Below are 25250 nucleotides of genomic sequence, written 5' to 3' on the forward strand. Positions count from 1 at the left end.
GAGGCCCCTCTGTGAGTTTACAAGTTCATGCTTTATCCCTGACCCAATCCCAAACTGTGTCGTCCGTGCAGCTGCCTATTAATACATCCTTCGCTTTATCCTCCCAGCTCTTCACTTCCTTCAGCCTCTGCGCACAGAACCTGTAACGTTTCATTAAATGGTCAACAGTGCTCACTGCTCGACCCCGAGCAAAGCAATGCATCGATCCCAAATCCTTGTTTAAGCAGCAAAAACACTTGAACTCATTTGGTAATTAACAGGTATCTGTGTTGTGATTAAGAGACGGCGATGGCTTAACAACCATCGACTGCAGCTTATAACGAGGTTCAAAGATCATTCTGTAAATACAGAAAAACAGGAACTGTAGAACACGACTGCAGAAGTAAATTTATCAGAGGGCAGAGAAAATGAGTCTCCACCTAATCAGCTGTTCTGTTCTTTGTACAACCAAACAAGATTAATGGCATTTTACTTACTGTGTATAAAACCATATCAAGTGAAGTCACAGAGAAAAGTTGAGTGGACTTTTACATTAGGGACACTGAGATAAGGTCTCCTTATAGAATCATGATAGCAGGGAGAGGGACAGACGGGTGAATGATGGGGAAGGTTAACAGTGGTAAGACTGTTGGGGTCAGAAGATGAGGTTCATACTGGTGACGAAGAGGTCAGAGGTCAGCCAGGCAGAAGTAATTGGATCCTTACCAGAAATATGTGGGACATACAGCCAAAGATTAGATGGAAAAGGAGCGCTGCAGCATTCACCTAGAGGTCGCTGACCTTACAGGTAAGGAGGCCCCTCATCGTCATTAATAGCAGCCCATCCCCCAATGTTCATCGGCAGAAGCTTGGGAACCTCATTTTCCTCACTGCTAGCAGCGTTTTAAAACCCTCTTCATAGTCAGCCATAGAGAGCACGCTGGTAATCTGCACCACAGGAATTGGGTGAAAGACAAAGAACATCAAACGATATCTTTTTTTGCAGCGATTAAACGGTCTTGTCATGTCTACAAAGACTCTAGGACCACTTTTACAGTTCACTTAAGGGAATGAGGTTGTTGAGCTGAATTATGGGTAATGTAGTATCCCAATGGGTGTTTTTTTGTTTGTTTTTTAAAATACAGACAATATATTTCCTTATGTGGCCTAAAATATCTGTCTGCCAACTCTGGACTGAACATGGTTCTCCAATGGCAGCTCCGTACCAGACCATAGGAAGCTATGTGCCCGTCTACCTGCAAAGAGTACCTGTTGCCAGGCAGTGTCCAAAGTGTGTGATACGTGGTTTGGTACTTCAGCCAGACACGGAGAGGAGCGAAGTTAGAAAAATGAAAAGTGTCCACTGCAGCAACTGTTTGTAGCTGTCTGAGTCTTTAAAAGATTCTTCATTCATCCATCCAATTAAATCCAAATCACAACAGTCCCCTTAAGGTACTTTATATTATAAAGGGACAAACCTCCAATAAAAACCCCAATAATCAGATGACCCCCTATGAGCAAGCACTTGGCGACAGCGGGAAAGAAAAACTCCTTTTTACCAGGAAGAAACCTTCACCAGAAATAGGCTCAATGAGGGGAAGCCATCTGCCCAGACTGGTGGTGGCCGAGGGAGGAAGACAGGACAAAAGACACACTTTAGAAGAGAGCCAGAGCTTAATAAGAACTAATGATTAAATACATAGTGTTGTGTAAACACACGGTGAGTGAAGAAGAAATACTCAGTGCACCAGCCCTATTGCAAGTCTGCAGCGTAACTAAGGGAAGGTTTAGGGTCACTTGATCCAGCCCTATCTATAATGAGCATGTCAAATCAACACTTCACCTCTTTTTCTGATTTATTAAAGCAGAGAAGAAGTTGTGAAATGCCACTTTCAGAATCAGAACTGGGTCTGGTTTTAAGGTGACCAACATCACACGTGTTGACATTATAACAGAAACAGTGTTGTTAAAAAAACAAAAACATAACTATAACACAAACAAAGTTCATCACTTAGCTTTTTGCATGTGCTTTGAATCTTCTCCTTAAACTATTACAAACAGTTATAAATAGTATAAATTCTCTGACTCACACTTGAAACTGACCTTTAAAGTCAGAGTTTCTATTTAAAAAACATTTGGTCATTTTGCTCTAATAACCTTTAGTACATATTTACTATATGGAAACATGACGCAGGTCATGTTTTTTTTTATAAAACATTTGCACTATAAGATATTATTTACACTTTAAGATATTTAAAAAAATCCTTGGCTCCTCCACTAATGTCTCGATCGTAGAATCCAGAGCATGATGAAACTAGACAGACAGAAAACCACTTCCTAAAATACAGCTTTATATCTCTACATGAGGTCATAAAACCCACAAGGTTCTTTTTAGATTACATCTAAACATAACCTAAAAAAAACAAGACCTTTGCATGTTTAGACACAGAAAGTTCTTGGTTTAAGGTTAGGCAAATTTTAAGGTTGTGACTAAATACCTTACAGGGGTATGAACAGAACTAAAATATTGTCTCAGCATGCTGCACTTTAATTTAATGTTTCTTTTTTGCCTCACTGTAAATGCTCACATTATGAACCCACACATGAACGTGGGGTTTAAATAAGTCTTAAGTTAGTAACTTTAACTACCAGATATCTTAGGTAGACAAAGTCAGCAACACATAAAGTCAATGCTTTTAGAAGTAACCTGAGTCCTGACACTATTATAAACTCTGATACTGGTAATAGTTTAAAACTCACATGGTTTATTGGCACAAATAAAGAATGCAAAGAGAACACCAATAGTTCTCTGTGTGTTCTTAAACGCCTCACACAGTGCGGGCTGCTCACTACCTCCAAACCTTCCTATTTTTAACTCAGCCTCCTCCCACACAGGAATGGAGTGTGAAGTGGCTTATAAATCCACACTTCGAGGAGCCACATGGTCAAAGCAAAGTCACATGTGGCTACAAACGCAGATTCTAGGCCTAAAGACAACATAGCTACTAGATGGCCGCTAAGTAGCTAAACAGATGAGTGAGCGAGCTATGAGGAGGTTGCAGTTCAAGGGGACTGAGTGGAATATGAAACACAAGTTTACATAATTGCATAATCACGTTTTCTGCTTGAGCATAAAAATATGCTAATATGGTATATTTGAATCTAATTAGCACATGGCGCAAGGCAATACGAGACAATGCAATTACATTCATAGCCTATAGTCCACCTAATAAATGTTACTACAGTGTGTGTTATTCAAGAGTCCTGAACAATGTGCATTATTTCAGCCTCCAAAACCACAAATGAGCAGCTCTTGGATAAACTCTGGAAATTTTTAAATTCAGCCTAGCCTGAACTTTGTTTATAAAGCCTTGCACTTCTGGTGTGAACTTTGTAACTACTATGAAGCCATAGCTAACAGTAAGATAGTTCACAGTCTGATTGAAGCTTGAGGGGGTGAAGGAATTAGTAGCAGCCTAGGGAACCATTTCTGCATTTCTCTCAACACTGAAGACTTCTTTCACCGCACCATGCTTGCGAACACAGCCGTGCTCATGTTAAGCTTATTAGTCACCCTGGATGCGATCTTGCTAGCTGAGGCTTTCAACACTTTCTACTGGTGGTTTTACACACATACACCTACTCACTGTCATGAAAGCATTTCTGCAAATGCACATGCTCAGACACAGCAACAACCACTAACAGGTATTCTGAAGAAACATGGGGCCAGGTGCTTGGATGCGAGCATGAGATCCAACTAGTGCTAAATGAGGCAAATATTTCTGTCATGTAGTTTGGCTGCCAAGAACACGCAGTCAAACGGGGCAAATTACCTCACTGGACTCATATCCGTAATTAATCTGTCAAGCATGTCGCACGCTGAGAGTCAGATCTATTTTACCAGCAAGTGCTGCCTGAGAAAGTTAAAGGTGAGATCACTGTAATTATTTCTCCTGGATTTGGAAATCTAAATCAAGCACTTTAAGGTAATTGGTGGATGAAAAGTAAAACAATGCAGATCTATTTTGGATTTGCTAATAGTGTAAACGCAACCCAAAAACAGCAGGTTTGCACACATGATGTGAGATTTCAATTCTATAAACAATTGAAGCTCTTATTTAATCTTTATTTTAACAATCAATTTTATCCTGGTAGGCACATTTTATTTATTTTAATGTTTGGGAGGAGATGAGGGGAAAAAAAATTAACATTACTGTTTTTGTTTTAACAGAACAATTGTTTTGGTCTCCCGTCATCTAACGCCACATGTTCAAGTTCTCAAGACAGGCGATTAATTGCGCATCGTGGTGGTAAAATAAATTGTAAGGTTACAACGGTTACACTTCATGATGAACCATCATGCAGCAGACAAGAGTCTGAAGATGTTGGGAAACATGCTGCCTTGAAGGGAGACTAGTTGTAAGCACTCTGACACCCCATTCCTATTTGGCCATCGGAGCTGTTAAAGGTGTCAGGGCTGTTCACAGGCACTGCATGTTTCACCAGCCAAGATGGCTTCCACATTTTTTCTATCATGATTAATTATGGTTTCTGATGGTAGTACAGTGAGAAAGTGTAAATTATTCCCACATTTTCTTGTGCCCTCCGTTCAGTCACTGTTGTGTAGGAAGATGCTATTGACGCCATTCATGGATGGCGACCAAAAGGCATCTACATGGGGTGGCAAACTCTTGTGCCTATTAAGGGGTGGAAGTGGTGGTGGTGGGGTGCTTGGCGTGTGGGCTGAACCTAGTCCAGACTGCCAGTTGACAGGGCCGGATTTTCCAGTATGGAAGAGTCTTGTTTCAGTGGGCGAAGCTGGGTGTTGGGAGACTGGGAGAGAGGACTGCCCAGGGCTTGGAAGCTTGAAACTGAATATTTCAAACAGACAAGCACCGTCTGTGTTCCAGTGTCACCAGCCCACCCGTCTGACAATCAGGTCCATGTCATCATGGGCTCTGAGTAATTCAGGGAGCACTCATATCACCTTAGAAGATATGGTGATTTCAGACGTCAGAGCAGTCAGCGGCAGAAATAGCACCGAATGATATTCAGCACGAAGTATGGAAGACAGTAAAGTACAGTAAAAATGTTCACCTACAGGCAAACGCGTTAAAACCACAGAACAGCAAAAGCTTGGTGAAATGCAACCACAATGCTGTGCTTTGCTCTGAATCCTTAAGAAAATGCACAATGTAGTCTTCAAAAACACACACACACACACACACACACGCACACACACATATCCTGCGTACCCAGCACAGAAAATCCTTAGTTTTGGAGAACTGGTTGAAATAAAATAATTCGTCTGACAGATCATTTTGTGCGTGCTGATATATTTAGTGCTGTCAGAGAGGACATCACAGAGAATGGCACTTACATCACAATGCAAAAACTGTTATCAGAGGAGGTACAGGTTTATGGTTCAAGGGCTCGTCCATTCATAGAGAACAAGCTCAGCCTCTCTGCCTGACACACTGATAAAGACAGCACAAATAAAACAGCTCCACAGCTCCATCTTTGCCTCTCCCCAAGGGAATAATATATCACCCATCTGAATGTGGCACATATTGAATCATTTCCAGCGTTGATGATTCATTTGAATAAATCAGCCTTTTTTATTTTGCCAACTTGAACTGATAGTGAAATAAGGAAAACTGAAGTAACATTGTTAGATGTGAGGAAGGACAGGTGTTAGAGTGTTCTATAGGACTGGTAATCCTAATCCCCTTTCAAGCAACAATTAATGACTGCAGCAATAATCTCCGCATATATGTTCCTGCAATTCCTTTTTAACTGTCAACCATAACCTGCCTAGCTCACATAGACGAAATCCAGGGGGATATGTCGCTGCAGGCAGATAGGATCTTATCCTGGATTTGCATAGATAAATGCACAGCAATAACTCGTGCAGGGACAGATATGGTTTTGACCTGCGATGTGTCATCCATCTGACCATGCACTATTGACCGAACCTGCTCTCGGGAGTTTCGAAAGAAACCGCTGGGCCAGAAAAAGAGGTCCGCACGTTATCTGCATTAATTCTTAACAAATATCAAATATTTAAAGTGGAAAGAAAAATTAAATATGGAAGCTTCCCAAACAAAAACTTTCAATGTCTTCCACAAAAAAAGCTACGGATACACAGGATCAGCCTATCGGCAAATATGAAAAATCAGCAGCTTGTGCAATGAAAGGGTTATATCCGTATTCAAGCTAAGAGACATACTCTAACATACACAGACACAAATCCTGTTGAGCTGAGCTGAGCAGAGATACCCTACCAGCCCTCCAAGGCACAATTAGGATTTCACGGGGGGAAGAAATCTACATTCCTGCACACATGAAAAAAGTCCTTTCTCCCTCCTCACAACAATATCAACTTTTTACTCAAGGAAAAACCTGAAGCACCACTCGATAGGATTTGGACAAAGAAATATAAAAAAAAACAAAGCCAGGAAAAAAAAATATCTAAATTTAAGCTGCAGTTGTTAAAAAAAAATATTATGGTTGCGGAAAATCCAGTCCTAAGCCTCCCAGTTCCAATCAATTTCTTCTATTCTGCGTGCTATGAAAAGAAGCTACCACTCATAGTTTGTTTGAAGTGGAGCTTTGCTACGTTCAACAACATTTATCTGGATACCCTCAGCGCATGATTTTAACACCTGTCAGACATTTAGTCCAAGTACAAGAGGTCAAGTAGCTGTTTGAATATGAAAAGAGATAAACCAAAACAATACATTCCATTCCACAAGCCACAATCCTAATAACTGCACAGATTCACGGGAACACAGTCAAGTCATTAGGACAGGAACATACAGCATGTTCTCTGTGAGAGTCTCAATGATCACTGTCTGTTGTGTCTTTCCTGTCCAGTAATATCTGTCAGGAACCTACATAAAAATTATATTGTTTCGTAAGCAGCAAATGCATTTCCTGAAACCTATATCTGCATGTTAAATGTAACAACACAGTTCAGAGTTCTTCTTCTTTTGGGAAAAGAAAACATTTATAATGAGTCATCAGTGTTTTATTACAATCTAGATCAGCGGTCCCCAACCCCCGGGCCTCGGACCGGTACCGGTCCGTGTGTCGTTTGGTACCAGGCCGCGAAAGTTGAGGCTCAGGTGTGAAATGTACAGTTTTCAGGGTTTTTATAAGTTTTCAGCGTTATTTTGTTATCGTTTTGATCGTTAACTCTGTTTTCCTGGGTCTTTTCATGTGCGTTATGAATAAATCTTCTTTTTTTCGGTACCGGTACTAGTTTTATTTTGTTGTATTTATCCGCGACACATTAAAGGCCGGTCCGTGGCACAAAAAAGGTTGGAGACCGCTGATCTAGATCATTAGTTTCATTGTAAATGATCCATTGTTCAGCGACATAACAACACTATTACGCTCTTTTCATGCCGTGTTGTATATGATCTGGAATTGTGCTCTGCAATCAAATCTCTACATAAATGCATACAATTTAAGAGATTAGAGTTATAACAGTTACTATACTCATAACTGATGTGTCATTATCGCAAATAAGTCGGCAACTGGTCTCATAAATAAGTTATTTGTAGGGCTGTTTGATATAACGATATATATCGGATGACGATATAAAAACGTCTATCGTTTCATTTTACGCTATCGTTTCGTGGTGTTGCAAAATAAACTCTTTACAGCAATATTTTTTCATTGTTTTGATGGTCACTGTAGTGGCTATATTAATTTCTTAAAGTTCTCTCTTTCTCTTAGGACGGACAAGCGCCTGTTTTTATGCGTTGTGTTAGCAACAACGACGGTAAAACCATCGCGTGTCCGCTTGTTTATGTTCCACATAAACCTTTCACAATAAAGCTCAAGATCCTGTTGAGACTTTTCAAAATAAACTGAATCACGTGAAAGAGCAGATTATTTACGGATGAGAAGTAAAAGAGAGCCGCCAGGTGCTAAAAAATAAACCTTAGACTCAAACGTTAGAACAGGCTTTTCCCCGCAGCACACCGTGTAATAAATACTCACAAAGAAAACGGCGGCTGTTACAACTTATGTCTAAAAATGTATAGTTTCATACATCGGTTAAAACACTCGACTCCAGCTACATGACGCGCAGCTGGAAACACTTCCCACAAGTCAAGCTGCCCGAGATTCACAGAATTTACAGAAAATGTTACATTTTTGTGATTTATATCGTTATCAGACAATAGAATTCTTATATCGGGATATGAAATTTTGGTCATATCGCACAGCCCTAGTTCTTTGAGTCATTTTTCAAGCTAATCTACCCAAACTAGTCAAGATTCTGTTTCTCAGGAGAAAGTATTTGCCGCATTGATTTATGTGATGTCCAAATAACCCAAATAACACAGTTTGTCTGTCTGTTTGTCAGCAGTCAAGCAGTCCAGTTTTCAAGATGCCATGTTTACATTTTGTGAGATGGTAGACACCAATAACAGCTTGAGCTGATTTAATTTAGGTGACAATCGGGTCATGGTTAAGGTCACGCCCTTTGGAGGGAGTTGTGCTCTCTGAGTGCTCTTGTTACAAAATATTTCGTGCCATGTATGTGTGACAAACAACACCTTTTTTTTATGTGTCATCACTCTAAAACGACACACACACACACACACACACACACAGGCCATGAGTGACCTGTTTTTTTACCCCGTATGCAGATATGTGGTATCAGGTCAGCTACACTGCACCATAAAGGAGAACTTTAATATTCCCTCAGCAGTAACACTTAAAGGTTTTGTGGTCAAAGCTTCGCATTTATTCGTTCATTTTTTCCCTTCCCCTCACCCAGTTGCGGCAGAGGGCTCTCCCTCTGCTGGAGGTTTCTTCCCGTTAAAAGGGAGTTTTTCCTTCCCACTGTCACCAAGTGCTTGCTCATAAGGGCTCATCCTATTATTGGGTTTTCTTTCTGTATTATTGTATGGTTTTTGCCTTATATATAAAGCACCTTGAGGTGACTGTTGTTGTGATTTGGTGCTATATAAATAAAATTCAACTGAATTGCATTCCTAATGCCCCACTTCAAAAATAGTACAAGTACCGTGAGAAAATATAAGCCCCTTCCTGATTTCTTGGTTTTTGCATATTAGTCATACTTAATGTTTCAGATCATCAAACAAATTTTAATATTGGTCAAAGATAACCCGTGTGAATACAAAATGCCATTTTTAAATGATGATTTCATTCATTAAAGGAAAAAACCTATTCAAACCCATCCGGTCCTGTCTGAATTTAACCACATCTTTAAAAAAAATGTTGACCACAATGTCACATTTAACTTTGACACACATTAAGCTAAATACCACGATGACAATGGATGGTCAAAGACTTCAGTTACAATGAATATCTCCAAGTGTAAACTCTTAGCTCTCCTGATGAGATCTGGCAACACTAATGCCCTCAGGCACATCCATAGAGCATTATGCCAAGTAAGGACATTAGCAATACTCAAGTTTGACCAGGACCTTTTAGTTGGCCGGCTTGTTAAGTGGTGTTTTAAGGAAAAAACACATTTTAACTGTCACAACTGATTCTCAGATTTGTGTCGCGTCTGAAGAAAAGGTTAAGCACATCATCTATCTGAAAATGCCCAAATCTGCAGTCAGGCATAAACTTGGCACCCAGATATATCATGCCATCACTACGCTTCGGTTTTCTCATTATCCATACCTCTTATGACATTCACAGAAAGAAACAAAGCATCCTGCCAACACCTACTCTGTGAGAGAGCTCTTTCAGTTCAGCTCAAAAGCTGAGAGCTCCAAACCTCCACACCACAGTGTGGGCAGTGCTGGCAGAGCCATGTGCCTAAGAACACTGACTGAGTGCAACAGTTGGACTAATAACAGAACAAAAAAATAAAAGTAAAATGGACGCACAGCGGGGACAGCCACAGCTCCACAGATGAGAAGCAGGTCGACTTCTGCCCACCTCCCTCTTTATGAGGAGCGGAAGGTGTCCACAATGCTTCTGAGGTCTTAGTGCCATGAGGGGCGGTGAGCTTGCAGCTTCAGCCACTTCAGGGTAAAGCAAATCACTTTAATATGTTAAGAAGATTAAGCTGGATAAATGTCTAGATACATTTTTTGAAAAGCCACGTAAATCTCTAGTGTTTTTATTTGGGGAGGGGCGGCATGTGAGTCAGTTGAGACGATCAACACAAACCCACCAAAACGCAACGCTATTGGGTGGAAAAAATTGGGCTTATTTGAGATTTTGCATTTTAAGCTTCTTGAATCTAAGACCATCCCACCTCTTTCTTATTATTTTTAACACCAACCTTTGGGACAACAAAACTAGGAAAGGGGGGAGAGGAAAAAAAAACAAAAAAAAACACTGGTCACAGTTTCATGTGCTCTCTCGGCTTAGGCTCAGCCGTCTTATCTTGCTTATGCTGATTTTATAGCTTTAATTGCGCAGGTCAATGTTTTCCTTGAGACTGTTAATCTGCTGATAGCATGTAAAAAAAGAAATGCACAACAAAACCGAAAAAACAAAGGTTAAAGTTCAAGTTCTTTAAAATGTAGGCAGCTGAAGGCCTTTTCAGGATCGGTTTTCAGGTAAATCATTAAAGTCACATTGATTAATTTGAAGCGAGTGCATACTAAATGTGGGACGGATGACTGACTTTCTTTGCTATCTTAAGAATTAGCAGTCTGAGGGTGTCCGCCTGTCAGCTCGCTGTGTTAGAAACACTGAGTGTGAAAATGAAAGGGAGAAATGGAACAAATAATGTAAAGGGATTAACAAATCATTTGCATAACATTTTCTCTGCTTCCAAACTACAGGGTAAGGAAATTGACATGGAAGACAGTTTTATCATTCCCTCAGATCAATCGACGCGCCAATGGACCTGACTGCAACGACAGCGAGCAGCCTTCTAATGTCAAATGCAACCTAACTTACCTCAAAAAGCAGTGAAAAAAAAGGAAAGTGTAACTAAACAAGTTGGGAGAAACGAGAAACACTAGAAGAACATTCTCCAAAAAACTTAAATAGAGTCTGTCTTTGAAAAGATACTTTGCCTGAGCCAAACATGTATTAACCTGTTTTTTTTTCTTCTTACACTCTTTCTCCCCATCTCGAGTTTAAGACAATAAGACCACTGGGGAGATGAAGGGGATGGCATTATGGAGAGTTAAGCATTATGAGCAGCCCCGAAGCTGTTCTTAAAGAAGGTGAATCAGAGGATTGGGACACAACTGTAACTAAACCCCTGTGCCGGACCACAAATGAGAAGCACAAAACATTTTGGGCAAAATGCCACTAAGCCAAGCTTCTGGGTCTTAAGTAAACTTCACTTGATCACTTATAACTTTGCGATTACTTAGTCGTAAAACAAAAGAAGCTGTCCAAGAAAAGGGGGGGGAGTCAATTACCTCAGTTTCACACATAGGCACCTCAGTAAATCTGTCTGGAAAGTTTCAAGTCTCTAGTCACCCTTTTTATATTTAAGACGCAATATTCTACGACTAAGTATCCAAAGGAAAGTTTCTAGTTTATTCTACCTCCGCTCCCCCCCCCAGCTGGACAGAACACATTAAGGAAAATGTGCAAGTTTCTCACTGTGTCAAAGCACAACCGAGTCGTCTGCAGATCTTACAGTGATTCTCTGGCAAATGTTAGGTTTCTGTGGCTCATATAAATAGAAATTTAATCTTGTATGTTTGTCTAAGTATCCACAGCAGACACACTTCCCATGCGGATTATGAATCTCTGAACAGATCTTGCAGTCAATGTATATGAACCGACAAGAGAGCGAGAGAGAGAGTTTCTGTGTGAATATTGAATAATAATGAGGCAGCACAGGTTCAGGTGGTATTTTTATTAAAGACCTGCTGCTTCGCTAAGTCGTCGCTATTACCTTTGCGCTGAAGCAAGTTTGAATCTAATTAACGAATTTCACAACTGTCGCCCATTGTCTTCAGTTGTTACGTTTTTAAAAATGAACGACAGCCTTTATTTCTCCTGCCAAGAAAAAAATTGACCTTTAAAAACAAACAAATAAAAAAAAGTCCAATCAATATAAAAGAAAAGTTCCTCTTAAATGTATGTTGGTAGGTTGAGCTGGCTTTAGATTTTAGGGCTTTGGTCAAACCGTGAATCATTTTCTCAAATTCAGCTTGCCTGCTTATAAGCCTGACCATTGTCAGTGGTAAGAGCATACCAGAGCTTCTTTAATCTGTTCTTATCCTCCCATTGATAACACAATACATTTTCATGGTAATTGAAATCATATTTTACTCACAGCCACTATATACAAGTACTGCTGCCTACGCTCTTAGAGCAAACGTAAGGTGAAGGAATGCCACGCTACTGCAACAACAGGGTACAAAGAGTAGTTAAAAAAACGAATATACTATCATTACAGTGGATGGAAAAACAAAGGAAAAGGTGGTAGAAATGAAAAATAAAAATAAGTAAAAATGAGATATACAGGTGTCAGGTACAGTCTACATATAATTTCAAATAAACTGTTCTTTGTTCTTCAGACTTGCCAAATGAGGGCAAACCTTAAACCTCGCGGCTTCCTGTATAACTACCTCTGTTTTCACCTGTAGCGGTCCACATGCCACACACATGCTCCGTGAGGTGCAAATTATTTTTCTTCTGTGCGAGGAGGAGGTTTATTGCCTCGCTTCATCGCAATAAATATGCATCATCAATCCAGTACTCCTAGTAGCACAAGGTTGGAATTCTTCCCCTCTTTAGAAGCTTGTGTGAATCATACATGTTGTGTAGTAATGGGCTGTGTCTGAATGGAGCGGGATACAGGTCAGCTTAACGGGGTGTTATGATGACAAAGGGGAACATTAGTTAAGGAAATAAACTCCCTGAATCCCAGCCAAACAGGCTGATTTTAATCCAGCAGAGCCAAAAACACCCACCCGATGACAATGAATATGCAATTAGATGGTACATGTTTCACTAACTGACCCTCAACTTCATATAAAAAGTGCAGGAAGTGCCATGTTGGTTCAGCTAGATGTGCATCTTCTAGATTCTCTGCTGAATCAAGGCCATCACCTACGGAAAATAAAAACCCTTATCTCGCCGCTATCACATCCCCAACATGAAGACCTATCAGGAATCCTGCATGGGTGGACATGTAGGCTTTCCTAGGAATGACAGGGTCTGTTAGAGAGGAACCCCACCCTCGCTTTCTCCAGCATGCCAACACAGAGGAGAGTGGGCAGCGCTGAGACGGCAGCCTGCCGTGGGCACTGCCAGGCTTAAAGCTGCCCTGTCGTCATCAGAGGCTTGCAGAAAAGAACACTGAGATTCACCAAAAAAAGAGGAGGGGGATCGTTGCATTTAAATCCTCTCTCAACGCCCCCACATGTTTTAGCAAAGCATAAAAATCATTCACGGAAAGAGAGAAAGCGAAAAAGAAAAAAGATAGAGGGAAATAGAGAGGAAACAGCTATTAGCAGCAGTAAGCAAGCTCAAGAGATCATAGTGAGGCAGCTCTAATCGCAGTAATGGTTTAAACCCTCATTCCATCCACCAGATGCAAGAAATGTCTACCCAAAAACAAGGCTTTGAAATCCCCCATGTCTAAGAATGTGCCCTGTGGCTATGGTCCTTACTAAAAAAAAAAAAAAGAAAAGAAAAACAACTCTAAAACTGTCTCCAATTTTGGAGTAACTATGTGGTAAAGATAGCAGTCCTGTGGCCTGTGTTGTTTACACAAACTACATCAATGAAAAATGACCATCGAAATAAGAGTAAAAAAAAAAAATCGTTTAAATAAAACGTACCACACATTAGCGTCAGTAATAACAAGCATGACAAGGCTTACGGATGCACAAAAGAGCATCTAAAATAAATAATTGAATTAATTGGTTCATTAAAAAAAAACACAAGACAAACATGTCCTTCAGATTAAAACAAAATAGTCAAACTGTGTAACATTAGTGCGAGCAGGCTTTGTTTGTCACTTATTCCTTAGTGCCTTTAGATCTTACATTAGTTAGTTGAATTAATAGCAGTCAGTGATATAGGTGTAGACATGTGCACGTATAAATCTTTGGTACTTCACTGGAAGTAAAAACAGAAGACCAGAAGTTTATCCGAGGGCTGAATTAAGACCCATGGGAAAGGCTTCTTACCTGCTTTTTAAAAACACGTGTAAGGACATGTATAAATGTAAAAACCTTTTTTTTTTAAACTTTCCATAATTAAAAACAAAACGACTACAATAAATCCAATCTGCCTTGTTACAAATGGTCAATAAAGCCTGAAATAAACCAGGACAGAATTCACTTAAAGGCTCTCTTGTTGTGCCAAAATGCACGCCTGGGTGACCTGCAACACAGCAAAATATGCACAGTTTTAAATCCTTTTCATATAATAAATGCTTTCATTTTCACTCTTGCTTTACTCTTTCCTGTAAGCACAGCTCTATTTCAAAGGTTTTCTGTCCTCAGGCAAGTTTGCTGGTTCTCCAAAGAGCATTTATCTACATGATGAACTCACTATTGCTTTCTGCGAATCAAAACTTCCTAAAAGCATTTTGGCATTTGCAGCAGATATTAATATCGACTGAAACAACAACAGTTTAGATTTGAAATAGGACGACTTGAATTTTCTTTTTCTGAAATTTGGTTAGGAAACTTTTTAAAGCATAAACTTGAATTCTTCATAATGACCACCTGGTAAAGTGCATACACATTGATATTTAGCAACGGTAGCAAAATGTTACTTTAAAACGTGTTATACAGTGCATACAGAGATCTGACTCACAGACCTCTGATGCATGACCCACAGTACATAAATATAATTGACTGATTCCAACTCATCATGTTTATCTTGATACTAAAAGTAACAGGTTCCAATTATTTCTTCAAATGCTCTTTATACAGGCAACTTTCAAGGGTGAAGATAATAAAGATATCAATATAATCACGTATGTGGAATATGTGCTAAATTTGAGGAATGAATTAGGTTATAAGTGTAAAGTAATGACCTTCTTTCCTAATTGATCCCAATCATAAGGTGACTGCACTGTGTATTTTGTATATTACAACTGGAGTACAGTCGAGAAAAGCCAAACTATAATGACCAATTGCTTATTACTACTCATTGTAGCAATAAGCAATCTAAATATGTGTTCCAAAGAATTTACAGTCACAGAGGAGTGTTTTAGACCACCAACAGGTTCAGAGGTTAAAATATTTATGAAACTACGTTCATGTCAAACATGGGGCCTTCAGCAATCTGTACTCCGAGCTCTTTCTAAAATGTCTCCATTTGTCCTACACCGATTAGCATTTTACCTTTACTCAAGAGACTGTGCGTAATTCAGCCGTGTTTTCAGTTCAGTCACATGAACCAATGCGTATCCCACTCACTTCACACGGTAGATGCTTCTGAAGATGCAGAGAGTAAGCAGGATTTCTAAAAACACTCCATTAGCACACACGCCAGGTTTTCATAACACATAAGTTCAAAGTGGCGAACAGTAGCGCTGAAGTTTGGACACAGAAATCCGCAGTTTTTGTGATCCTTTGCTTTTGTTTTTGGTCATGAGCACATATTTAGATTGAGGTTTATGGGACTACTGCCCATTGTGTTCTATTACAATTACTCAGCAGGCATGCATCCCGTCCCAGTAATGAAGTGGGTGTTACAGTGGGTGGATTTCAGCGGCCACTATTCTGTATTCTTGCTACCGGGTACAAGGGCTGTGTGGCAGAGAATAGCAGCAGCGCTGGCAGCATGGCACGGTGACAGAAAGCGTGGTGGACCAGCAGACCAACCGCAGAACCACGGGCGACAATCTCAGCCTTCAATAGCGTGTGTTTACATAAGTGTCAGGAGAAATGGAGAATTGAGAATTTCAAAGCTGAGCAAATAAAGTTTGTATTGATTTAATCTAACATGTAATCTGTTTTGCTGTCTGACACTGATTCAAGCAATAAAAGAGAATCATGTAAGACAGCATTACAGATAATACGACCATAGATCAAATGGAGTTTGGGCAAGAGAAGGGCAATAGATCATGTTCAAGCTAGACTGCTTAGCTCTGAAATTCATAAACTAGCTCCTAAATCGAGGTGGCTTTCAATTTAAGTTTTCAATTTACAGATGTAGGATTTTTCAGCGCTCTTTCTGTGGAATGGGCGCATGTCTCTTTCAATCTGCTGCTCACAACTACACAGAAAATGATCCACTGATAAGTAATCACATAGAGAATTTCACTACACAGATCATCTGAATGTAAGGATTTGGAGAGAACAATAAAGCATCCTCAGCTAGGTGCACTGTCACCTCATTTTCCATTCTTGCTTCAGTCTATTATATATAAATTGTATTTAGGCATGGATTGTTAATGTCATTTTCTTCTTACAAGCAGTAAACATCATCTGATTCATATTCAAATTAAACTTATCCAAAATATTAAGGCTAACAAGAAATTTAAAGCTGTAGCTTCAATTAAATACTTGTGATTTAGGCTGGATCCTTCTCAGCTGTACTGATAAAAATCTTTCTCATCTTGTGTTTAGTGTGTTTTAAACTTGAGTTAAAACTGTTTTCATCTTAAACTTTATTAACTCGTGAAAGATATCATGTCAGAGATTCATTACTGAGAAGCATTCACATCTTTGTTTGCTGTCTGTTGCAGCTCATTTTAATAACTGCCACTAACACCTAACTGAGGGTGGTGATTTATTGTGTGTTGCTTATGAGTTATGTATTTTTTTTCTTTTTTACATTTAGTCATTCAAAGACCAGAAATGAGGACACCAAGCAATATTACCAACTTTACAATTTGATAGTACAAACTATAAGTGCAGATACAACATAACCTTTGTTTGAGACAATTGTTCCTTGAGAGACTTACAAGTGTGGGGTAATTGCACCCCCCTCTGGTGACAGAGGCTGCTGCAATGAAACAATGACGAGTGCAGCTGTGGTAACAGAAGAGGACAGGGATACTCAAAAGTTAAAGTGTTCTGTGATACATATATAAAAAACACTTTATTTTAACTTATGATTTAGAAAGCTGTTATTTAAATTATGCCTCTCAGAAATGTAACGCTAGAGCTGTCCCACTTAGGTACACATGAAACCTTTTTTTATTCATTCCTGCCCCCTAGTGTTGGAAACAAGCATGTGCATATTTCCCCACTTAACGCTGTCTTCACAGAGACAAAATATAATGTTTAACTTTGCCCCCAAACTATAACTGCTAGAATAATTCTGACCATTTTCCCTGCAGAATACTTTAACTAATAAGACAAAATGCTCATATTTAACAACCCTCAGCAGTGGAATAATTATTCTGTGGACACAAATACAGGATTAGAAGGGGGTATTTCATTGCTCTGACATTCCTTAAATGAGGTCTTACCTTCTGCGCAGTAGAGAAGTACACCTGTGGGGCTTTCCAAACTTGGCTGACTTGCTCTCTGAGGCTCTTTGGGATTATGAGGCATTCATAAATGTCCAGCTCTGGGTAGATCACCTCTAGTTCACCACTTTATTGAAGAGACATATTAAAATTAAACTAATTCTATATAGTTTGTATTATGTTGTATTAAGGATGAAGTGAACAGATGCACATCGTAAGATAAACACAGGTAGTTTAACAAAGTGTATATAGCCTGCATACAGCTGTGGTGACATGTTTACCTCCACTCATTGTGGGCATAGATGTCATGGTAATTTGGGGGGTTTAATGATTTTTTTTAAACGGTTCTTTTTCCAGGTAAGAATGATTGCACAGCTTTCATCTTTAATGACTTTAAAAAACAAGAATCGGTGCACAAGTTTGAATTTATTTTGGATTTTCTCAAATCCACAAAGGGTCAAAAGAATATACATGCTACCCCACTAATATTCGTTTCAATGTCACTTTGCAAGATGCACCTGTAGCAGACACTTTGGAATAACTCTGCCTGGATATTTTAACACTTTTCTTAGCAGAATAGGTAGAATTCATTTAAACTGATTGGTGTTCGGGCATAGGCTGGGCTTTTAAGCATAGTTAACCAATTTTCAATCAGGTTGAGGTGATGTCTTTGGGTTAAGGTTAGCCTGCTTTAGCCACTCCATATTCAGTTTGATGTATATTTGGGATGATTGTCCTATTGGAAAACCCAATTGTGTCCAGATTTCAACTGTCTCGCTGTTGGAAGATTTTAGAGGTAATCCACCTTCTTCATTATTTCATCTACTTTGTGCAATGTACCACTGGTAGCCAAACAGCCCCAGAGCATGATGCTACCACCACCATGTCTGACAGCTGGTACATGGGTCTTAGGCTTGAAAGCCTCACTTTCAGTCCACCAAACACGCCTCCTGTCATTCTGGCGAAACAGCTCAATCCTTGTTTGACCATAAACCTTTTCTCTAGCAGTCATTTGGCTTGTTTATGTGACTTTGAAAAAGGGGCCTTTTACTTGTTTGGCACCCCCTCATGTAAAACTTGCTTCAATCAGTTTCCAGTTTATGGCAGGCTTGAGCCTTGGCGGTTCCTGGGTTGTTCAATTACTTCTCATGTGAGAGTGACAGGTTGGGTCTTCTTCCAGTTAAAATTCAATTCAAAGTTAGATTTTATTTATATGGCGCCATATCACAGCAATAGTCGCCTCAAGGCGCCTGTTTCAGACCACGGCAAAGTGGTGACACATCTGAATAACTTGTACTTAAGTACAGTTCTTTGAATTTGGAATATGCAGTTGTTTAGAAATTGCTCCAAAGTAGCCCTTCCCAGCTTGTGCAAATCTACAATTCCCCTTCTCAGAGCTCCTCAGACTTTCCCATTTTTCTGAGTACTGGTCGATCCAATGCTGTCAAACAAATCCTTTTCACAGTGACAGACAAACTACCACTTGTAGTCAACCATGATCACTACCAAGAACTTAATAGGCCTTGGACTTGTCAAGTTAAAAGACACTGCAGCATCTTCAGCACCACTTATGAAAAGACTGTGCATGCATACTTTTGACCCTGTGTGGATTGGAGAAAATCCAAAATAAACTCACACTAGTGCACCTAATTCTTGTCATATTATAACTCTAAGCTGCGCAACTGTTCCACCCTGGAAAAAGAACAGTTCAAAGAAATTTTAAATATATGAACACAACTGTATCATTGCAAACACACTATGATCACAGCTCTCATTGGTGACTTACTGACAGAAAGAAGCATCCTGAGAGCTGAGGGTGTGTTGTTTTGCTTCCGTGTGGAACAGCCCCAAAAGGATGAGCCCAAAAATAGGAGCCAGTATGGCCTGCAGAACAACAGCGATTAGCCAGCCATCTATCATTTAGGAAATATTCTGAGTCAAACAGTGTTATTCTGCAGCAACAGGCTCTCAGAAACATTGAATTACAGAGTGGCAGTCCAGGTCCAGGTCAACAAACGATTGTGCATACCGGCAGATGTAGAAGAGTCTCTATTTGCTCTGCTTGTTCATCAATGCAGTGTGGCTCCACAAAAGCAAAAGAAAATCAATGATGAGCGTCATGTTTGCCAGACATTGATGGAGATAAATGTCTTTGGAAAGCCACAGCTGTAAGTGATTTTGTAGTTTTTAATGTTATGTAGACACATATTGATACATTGATGCTTAAGTGTGAACAGAAACTCCAATCATAAAGAAGTATCTTCATAAAAGACACACAAAAGCACAAATCAATCACCTGCAGTTAGCCTGGACAGTTGAACTTTTTCCCCTTCACTTACTTAAAAGTCAGCTGATTAGCAAAGCTAGTATGCCTCCGCCCTCCCCGGTCCTTTGTGCTTGATCAGGTTTGGTTACAATTAGGTCGCCTACTGCCACACTCAGCCAATCAGAGCTTAATCTAAACTCACCTACACCTGTTCGACTAGATGACACATCAGCAGCATATCACTACGCATGTTTGCACACCAAGAGAAAAATAACGTAGTTTGCATAAAAAGCACAGGCGGAATTGGGTCCTCACGGCTGTAGGCAACGTCATTGTCCAATCACAAATTTTTAATTTATGTCACGTGTGTCCTTAAACCGAGCCGGTCGCGCGCTACACCGCAAGAATTGCTAATGCATTAGATGCTATATTTAACTTTTAATGGCTCCCATCTCCGTTTCACGTCATTGCTTTCCGTTATATTTTGTTTTCTACTGGTAAACTCAAGGCTGTACTAAAAGCGAGTCCCCATGTCTTTTAATGTGTTACTAACACTAGCAAGTTTAGCCTTTACTTATTTTAGCTTGTTTATATTTATGCAGTGTATTACTGAGCGTCGGAGTGTCTGCGCAAGTCCACAGCTAACCTGAAATAAAACTACACACAGGCAATAGGAATCTAAACTAGCATTAAGAATAGTAGCATGCATGTGTCATAAACATTACCATGTCTCAAAAGTTGTCGGCTGGGGCTTGTTTGGCTGCAGGTTCCTCCTTCTGCTTCAGCTGCTGCTGCCGCCTCTGCGCAGGGCTCGGTCCTTCTGACGTGTGATGAGGCTGCACAAATTTCACGTAACACGACCAAATAAACAGACTCCACCATACCGGACTCCACGTGTTGCTCTTTGTTTATTTAGTAAATATTATTTACACGTTTTCAAGAACACATGCTACAGAATTTCATATTTATAGCTCCCAAACAATAAAAACAGCTCTTGAGAACGAAGACAAAGAAAATAAAAACCTGGTGACTAAACAAAGTGTCATCCAGGTTTTGAACACTGAGAAAACATTCAAGTTTTTTTTCTTTTCTTTTCTGTTATTGTTTTTTTTTTTTTTTTAATTTTATTTAATATTCAACCATTTCTGATCAAGGCCTCTTAAACTATGCAGTAGTGATTGTGCAGCATATAATATATATTCCTGGTGCTGCTAAAGCTCCCTTTGGTTTGTGCTTCTCTGCAGCTGTGATATTAGCACCCAAACAAATGGAAAAGGGCCCCAGTAGTAACTAATTTATAATTCATGATCTTATTTTTCTTCTTCTTTATTTTAACCTGATGTTGTCTACTTCTTCATCTAATGATGTTGCAGTACCCTTTAATGCAATTTGAAGAGAACCCGGTGCTACAAAGCAGTGCAAGTTTATACTTTCAAAGTCAGACATTTCATTATGCATAGTACAAAACAGTATGTATGTTAACCTATGCAATAGCTTGTATCGATTGCTATGTCGAGTTCGACTTGCAGAAGTCAAATATATATGTATTTACATTTAGAGTTACCATCTAGCTTCCAGTGTCCACACTATCTTAGCATTTTGCTACTATGCAGTCTCAGAAATTGGAGCTCAGTGGAGTACATAAAGAAACTTTAAAATAATGAAACAAAAATTTGAAATCCCTGCATTAATTTCATGGTTAATGTCACAAATTTGATGGTTTCTCATTAGTCTAGTGTGGCCTTAATAGCCAGAGTCTTTAATCTTGTCATTCAGCTTTAAACAAACAAACAAAATCATAAACCTTTAGCAGTGTTCAAACTGACACACACTCACTGGACTCTTCGAATCACACACTGACTGATTGCTTTATATCCAAATTATGGATTATGTACATTTATAGATACACACACAGCCTAGAGAGCACCATTATAGCTTACGATATAGCAAACAAACTAGTGACCACAGTAACACTACTTTACATTCAATAGCACACACTACAGTACACTGTACATTAAGGCATGAGGTGTTCTTGATGCAAAACAGCAGAAGATTCGCTGAGAAATGCGATGCACTGAGGAATGGAAACCATGTCTTAACGAACGATGAACTTCATCAGTCCTACCATCAAGGCAAGCTATAGCAATATAGACCCTCCTGCTGCTAAAGTACACCAAACTGTATTTTGAGTTATCTAAACACTATCTATTACTCAAATAATTGAGCACTTAAAAACATTCAGAATTAGAATAAAATCAGAGGGTCATCAGCCTTCTGGTGTTTGCTGTCATCTATGCTGCTGATTAAAATACCTAAAAATGAAAGTTCTCAATTTTTTCTTTGCTTAACAACAGATGATTTAATATAAAAGACAGCAATTTAAAGATACCGCTTCGAACACCAGGACCACCACTCTGATATGCGTTACATTTTTAAACGACTGCAAATTAATGTCTTCTATTTTGGCGGGGCTCTGTTCATGCAGTGTAGTTATTACTCAAGGAATTGATACAAGCAATACATTTAGCCTTTTTCACTGAATTAATTCATACCACTTAATTATTTTAAACTCTTTTCTTGGCTCTAATTATGTCTACTTAAAATGCAGTTGAAAAGAATTATCATAATGGATTAAAGCAAGCCTGAAAAGCAAATGCTGGAACTGATTCTTTTACATAGCATTAGCATGTTTTATGAATGTAGATCTTTATAATGCAATGTGTCTACTTTACTATCCTATTTTACTAGTAGTCAACTGTATATTTGAACTGCCTGTAAATTGTATGTATAATAAGATATATAATGGAGGTAAGCACAATGAGTATTAAACAAGTTTGTAGCTGCACAGTAACTAAATGCAAGTCAGATGAGTCAAGTCTGTATTCAGTGTGTGTGTATTACTCGGTAATACTGTATAATTCTGCTCACTGCCTGCAGTGCACATTTTTAGGTAACAGCACATTAGAGTGATGCAAGTTACTTGCAGTTGATATATTTTTTTTACAATTTACAATACCACCCATCTTCACTGAGCGCCGTGACTGCTGATCGAAATGCTGCAGCCCTTCTGACAGTCAAGTACAACCGTAGATGACAGCTCTGAACGTATACTGTGAGGCGTGCAAAACAAATCAAGAAAAATGATTTGATTGAAACCTTTTCACAACTGTTTTGGAAACATTTTGAACATCTTAGCAATGCAGCCAGTTCCCAGTTCCTTTAAAAGAAATAATAAAGATCTGTTTGAGTGTGTCATGATGCCAAACTGTCCTTAACGCTGTTCAAAAGGATGCCAATACTGGAAGTTCGTGTGTGTGTTTGTCTCTGCAGAGAAGAGTCCAGAAAGTGCTGGGTGTGTAGAAGATGTACTGATGAATTCACATGAAGGGCCGTGAGGAGGCCTCATGCATGCGCGAGTCTTACATATCCAAATGCAACCTCTAATCAACTAAGATCAATCGCTAAAGCCTAAATCATCACCAGAGAGAGAGAGAAGATACACATCGCTGTCACAGAGTCCACGTGGTCTCTTCAACTCCAGAAATGCAGCTTTGTGGGAAACTAGCGGAAACCTTCAGTGAAGAACTGATAAAAATCCTCATTGAATGACACGTAGTAAATATTATTGATCTGGTTTGTTTTGCTGGCATTTTACTGAAAAGACTGATTCTTTCTCTGATTTGGGGATCTCTTGTGTCTCCGGACACTGAATCAATTCATGTAACGACAGCCCTTTTGTGACAAGAGGACACAAATCACAAGTTGATTGTGTCCAGGCTTGCATCGCCTTCAGTGATGCAAGCTGTACACATTCAAAAATAGAACGACTGTACAAAAATATACATGAGTAGAAGTTGCCAGTATTTTATAACTTATGCATCCACGATAATAATAGGCATGATCGGAGTAACTGTTTCCAGGTAGGCCATGCTATTGTTACATCCTGTGTGTTATATCTCTGAGACTTAAATTCTGTGTTGAATTGCTGGTTGTTGCAGCTGATTAGCAGCACTTGGTTATCAGTTCAATGTAACTGATGACACCACGGGTGAAAGGTTCTGTGCCAGCAGAGTCCTGTTTTTTAAACTTAAAACTCAGGTGGCAGAACGCACAACAATCCACGTGAGGTGATATTTGCGCCAGATATACTGTACCGTTTGTCAGTAAGGTTCATATCACTGAGATTTGAGTCTCGTGTATAACAAGCTAAAAATCTAAGAAACAAAACTCATTACTTTGACCGCTAGACTGAGCTGAGCTTGGAAACCTGGAGTGCTGTTTGACTGCAGAGGTAAGCAAACAGTAAATGTAACTGTGTGCCTGAATAATTGGGGCATATCTAGCCAGCAGCACTTATGTTTGACTGGAGCTTTTACAGCTTGCATCCACACTGACGCGCTGCAGAGTGGGCCTCTCCTTACCACTCCGTCAGATGACTGCAGATGAGCCAGAAGATGGAGAGTTCGAGTTAGGGGAAGAAGGAAGGTTCCAGAAGAGCCACTTGCGTTTACACTGCCTCCTCTGGTACAGGTAGTCCTCCTTGTCGCGCTCTTTGCGTGCCCTTTGGTAGTGGTCGTCTTCTTTCAGGTACCACACCGGCGGCCAGCGATGTTTCTCAAAGTATTCTTGGTTCTCTGAATCACAATAAATATTTTCAAGACAATCTTTTCTTTAGTTACTCTCTGTCTCACACTGGTGTTCGCTACTAATGAGAGGAGAGCATTAAAGATTAATCAGATGTTTGTTACCTGCAGACTTGGCCTTCATATCTCGGGGAAACTTGCGGCAGATGCTGTTGTAGTTGGTACAGATGTGGTGAAGACACCAGCCAGTGAGCTGCTGGGCACCGTGGAACTGTCAGCACACAAAGTCATATATCATCACTCTGTGTGTTTTGTTTTGGAGATAAAAAGCAGTGCTGGGGTTTGCTGACATGAAGTGCACATATTAAAAAAAACAATCTATATTTGGAGTACAGAGGCCATTTGAGTTGACCTTACATTTAGACTATCTTGTTTACACTTCTTTGTCAGAGCCATTAAGTAAATTTGTACTGCACTTAGAAGCTTAGTCATGGTAGCATTACTGTGCTAATTTTAGCATGCTGCAGTTAGCATGGCAACTAACAAAGTACAGCAGAAAGTAACAAATTCTAAGGATTCCAATATATATCAACAGTCTTTCTCCAATATATTTCCCACAAATCTACCCCTTTTCTTTTCCTTGCTAACAAGCGAAAACACAAACACACAGAAAACAAACAAAAAAAATCTAACAGCCATTAGCCAGTTTGATTTGTTTGCTATATTCTGGTCTGGCAAAGCAGGCGGCAGTGTAGTAATTTAAAAAAACAACATGAAAATTCATTTTAATGTTTGTGTTTCAGTGGTGAATTGCACCAAATAAATTAAAAATGAGCAAAATGAGCTTGCCGGGTAAATGGAAAATATACCCATTTGAAACTTAATGATAGGATGATGTACAGTGCTGAGCATGATTCCTGTCTCCCAGTTGCTCACTACACCAAAAATCCTTCAGCTAGGTAAGGGCAGTTTAATTTAATGTGTCTTTTGCCCCACCTACTGCCTGTGAAAACTATTTTAGCCTCAAGAGAAGTCCCCTCTGAGAAATGCCCTCATTAATAAT

General features: G+C 39.5%; 1 protein-coding gene across 2 annotated transcripts in view; it reads right to left on the minus strand.

Annotated features, from left to right (window-relative positions):
- Positions 1-20426, minus strand: part of pebp4 (phosphatidylethanolamine binding protein 4) — a 52811-nt gene extending 32385 nt beyond the window's left edge. Inside the window, exons 1-4 of one of the 2 annotated variants that reach the window (XM_080893879.1) lie at positions 20330-20386; positions 19368-19421; positions 19125-19222; positions 17339-17465 (exon numbers count right to left, since the gene is read on the minus strand). In XM_080893879.1, the coding sequence (XP_080750005.1) occupies positions 17339-17465; positions 19125-19222; positions 19368-19421; positions 20330-20332 (282 nt within the window). In that variant the 5' untranslated portion in view covers positions 20333-20386. Of the gene's footprint in view, positions 1-17338; positions 17466-19124; positions 19223-19367; positions 19422-20329 lie in introns of both variants that reach the window. The other variant, XM_080893880.1, reaches the window with a different exon arrangement.
- Positions 20427-25250: the final 4824 nt, after the last annotated feature.

The sequence above is a fragment of the Rhamphochromis sp. 'chilingali' genome, assembly GCF_963969265.1.
Source record: "Rhamphochromis sp. 'chilingali' genome assembly, chromosome: 10".
Classification (NCBI taxonomy): Eukaryota; Metazoa; Chordata; class Actinopteri; order Cichliformes; family Cichlidae; genus Rhamphochromis; species Rhamphochromis sp. 'chilingali'.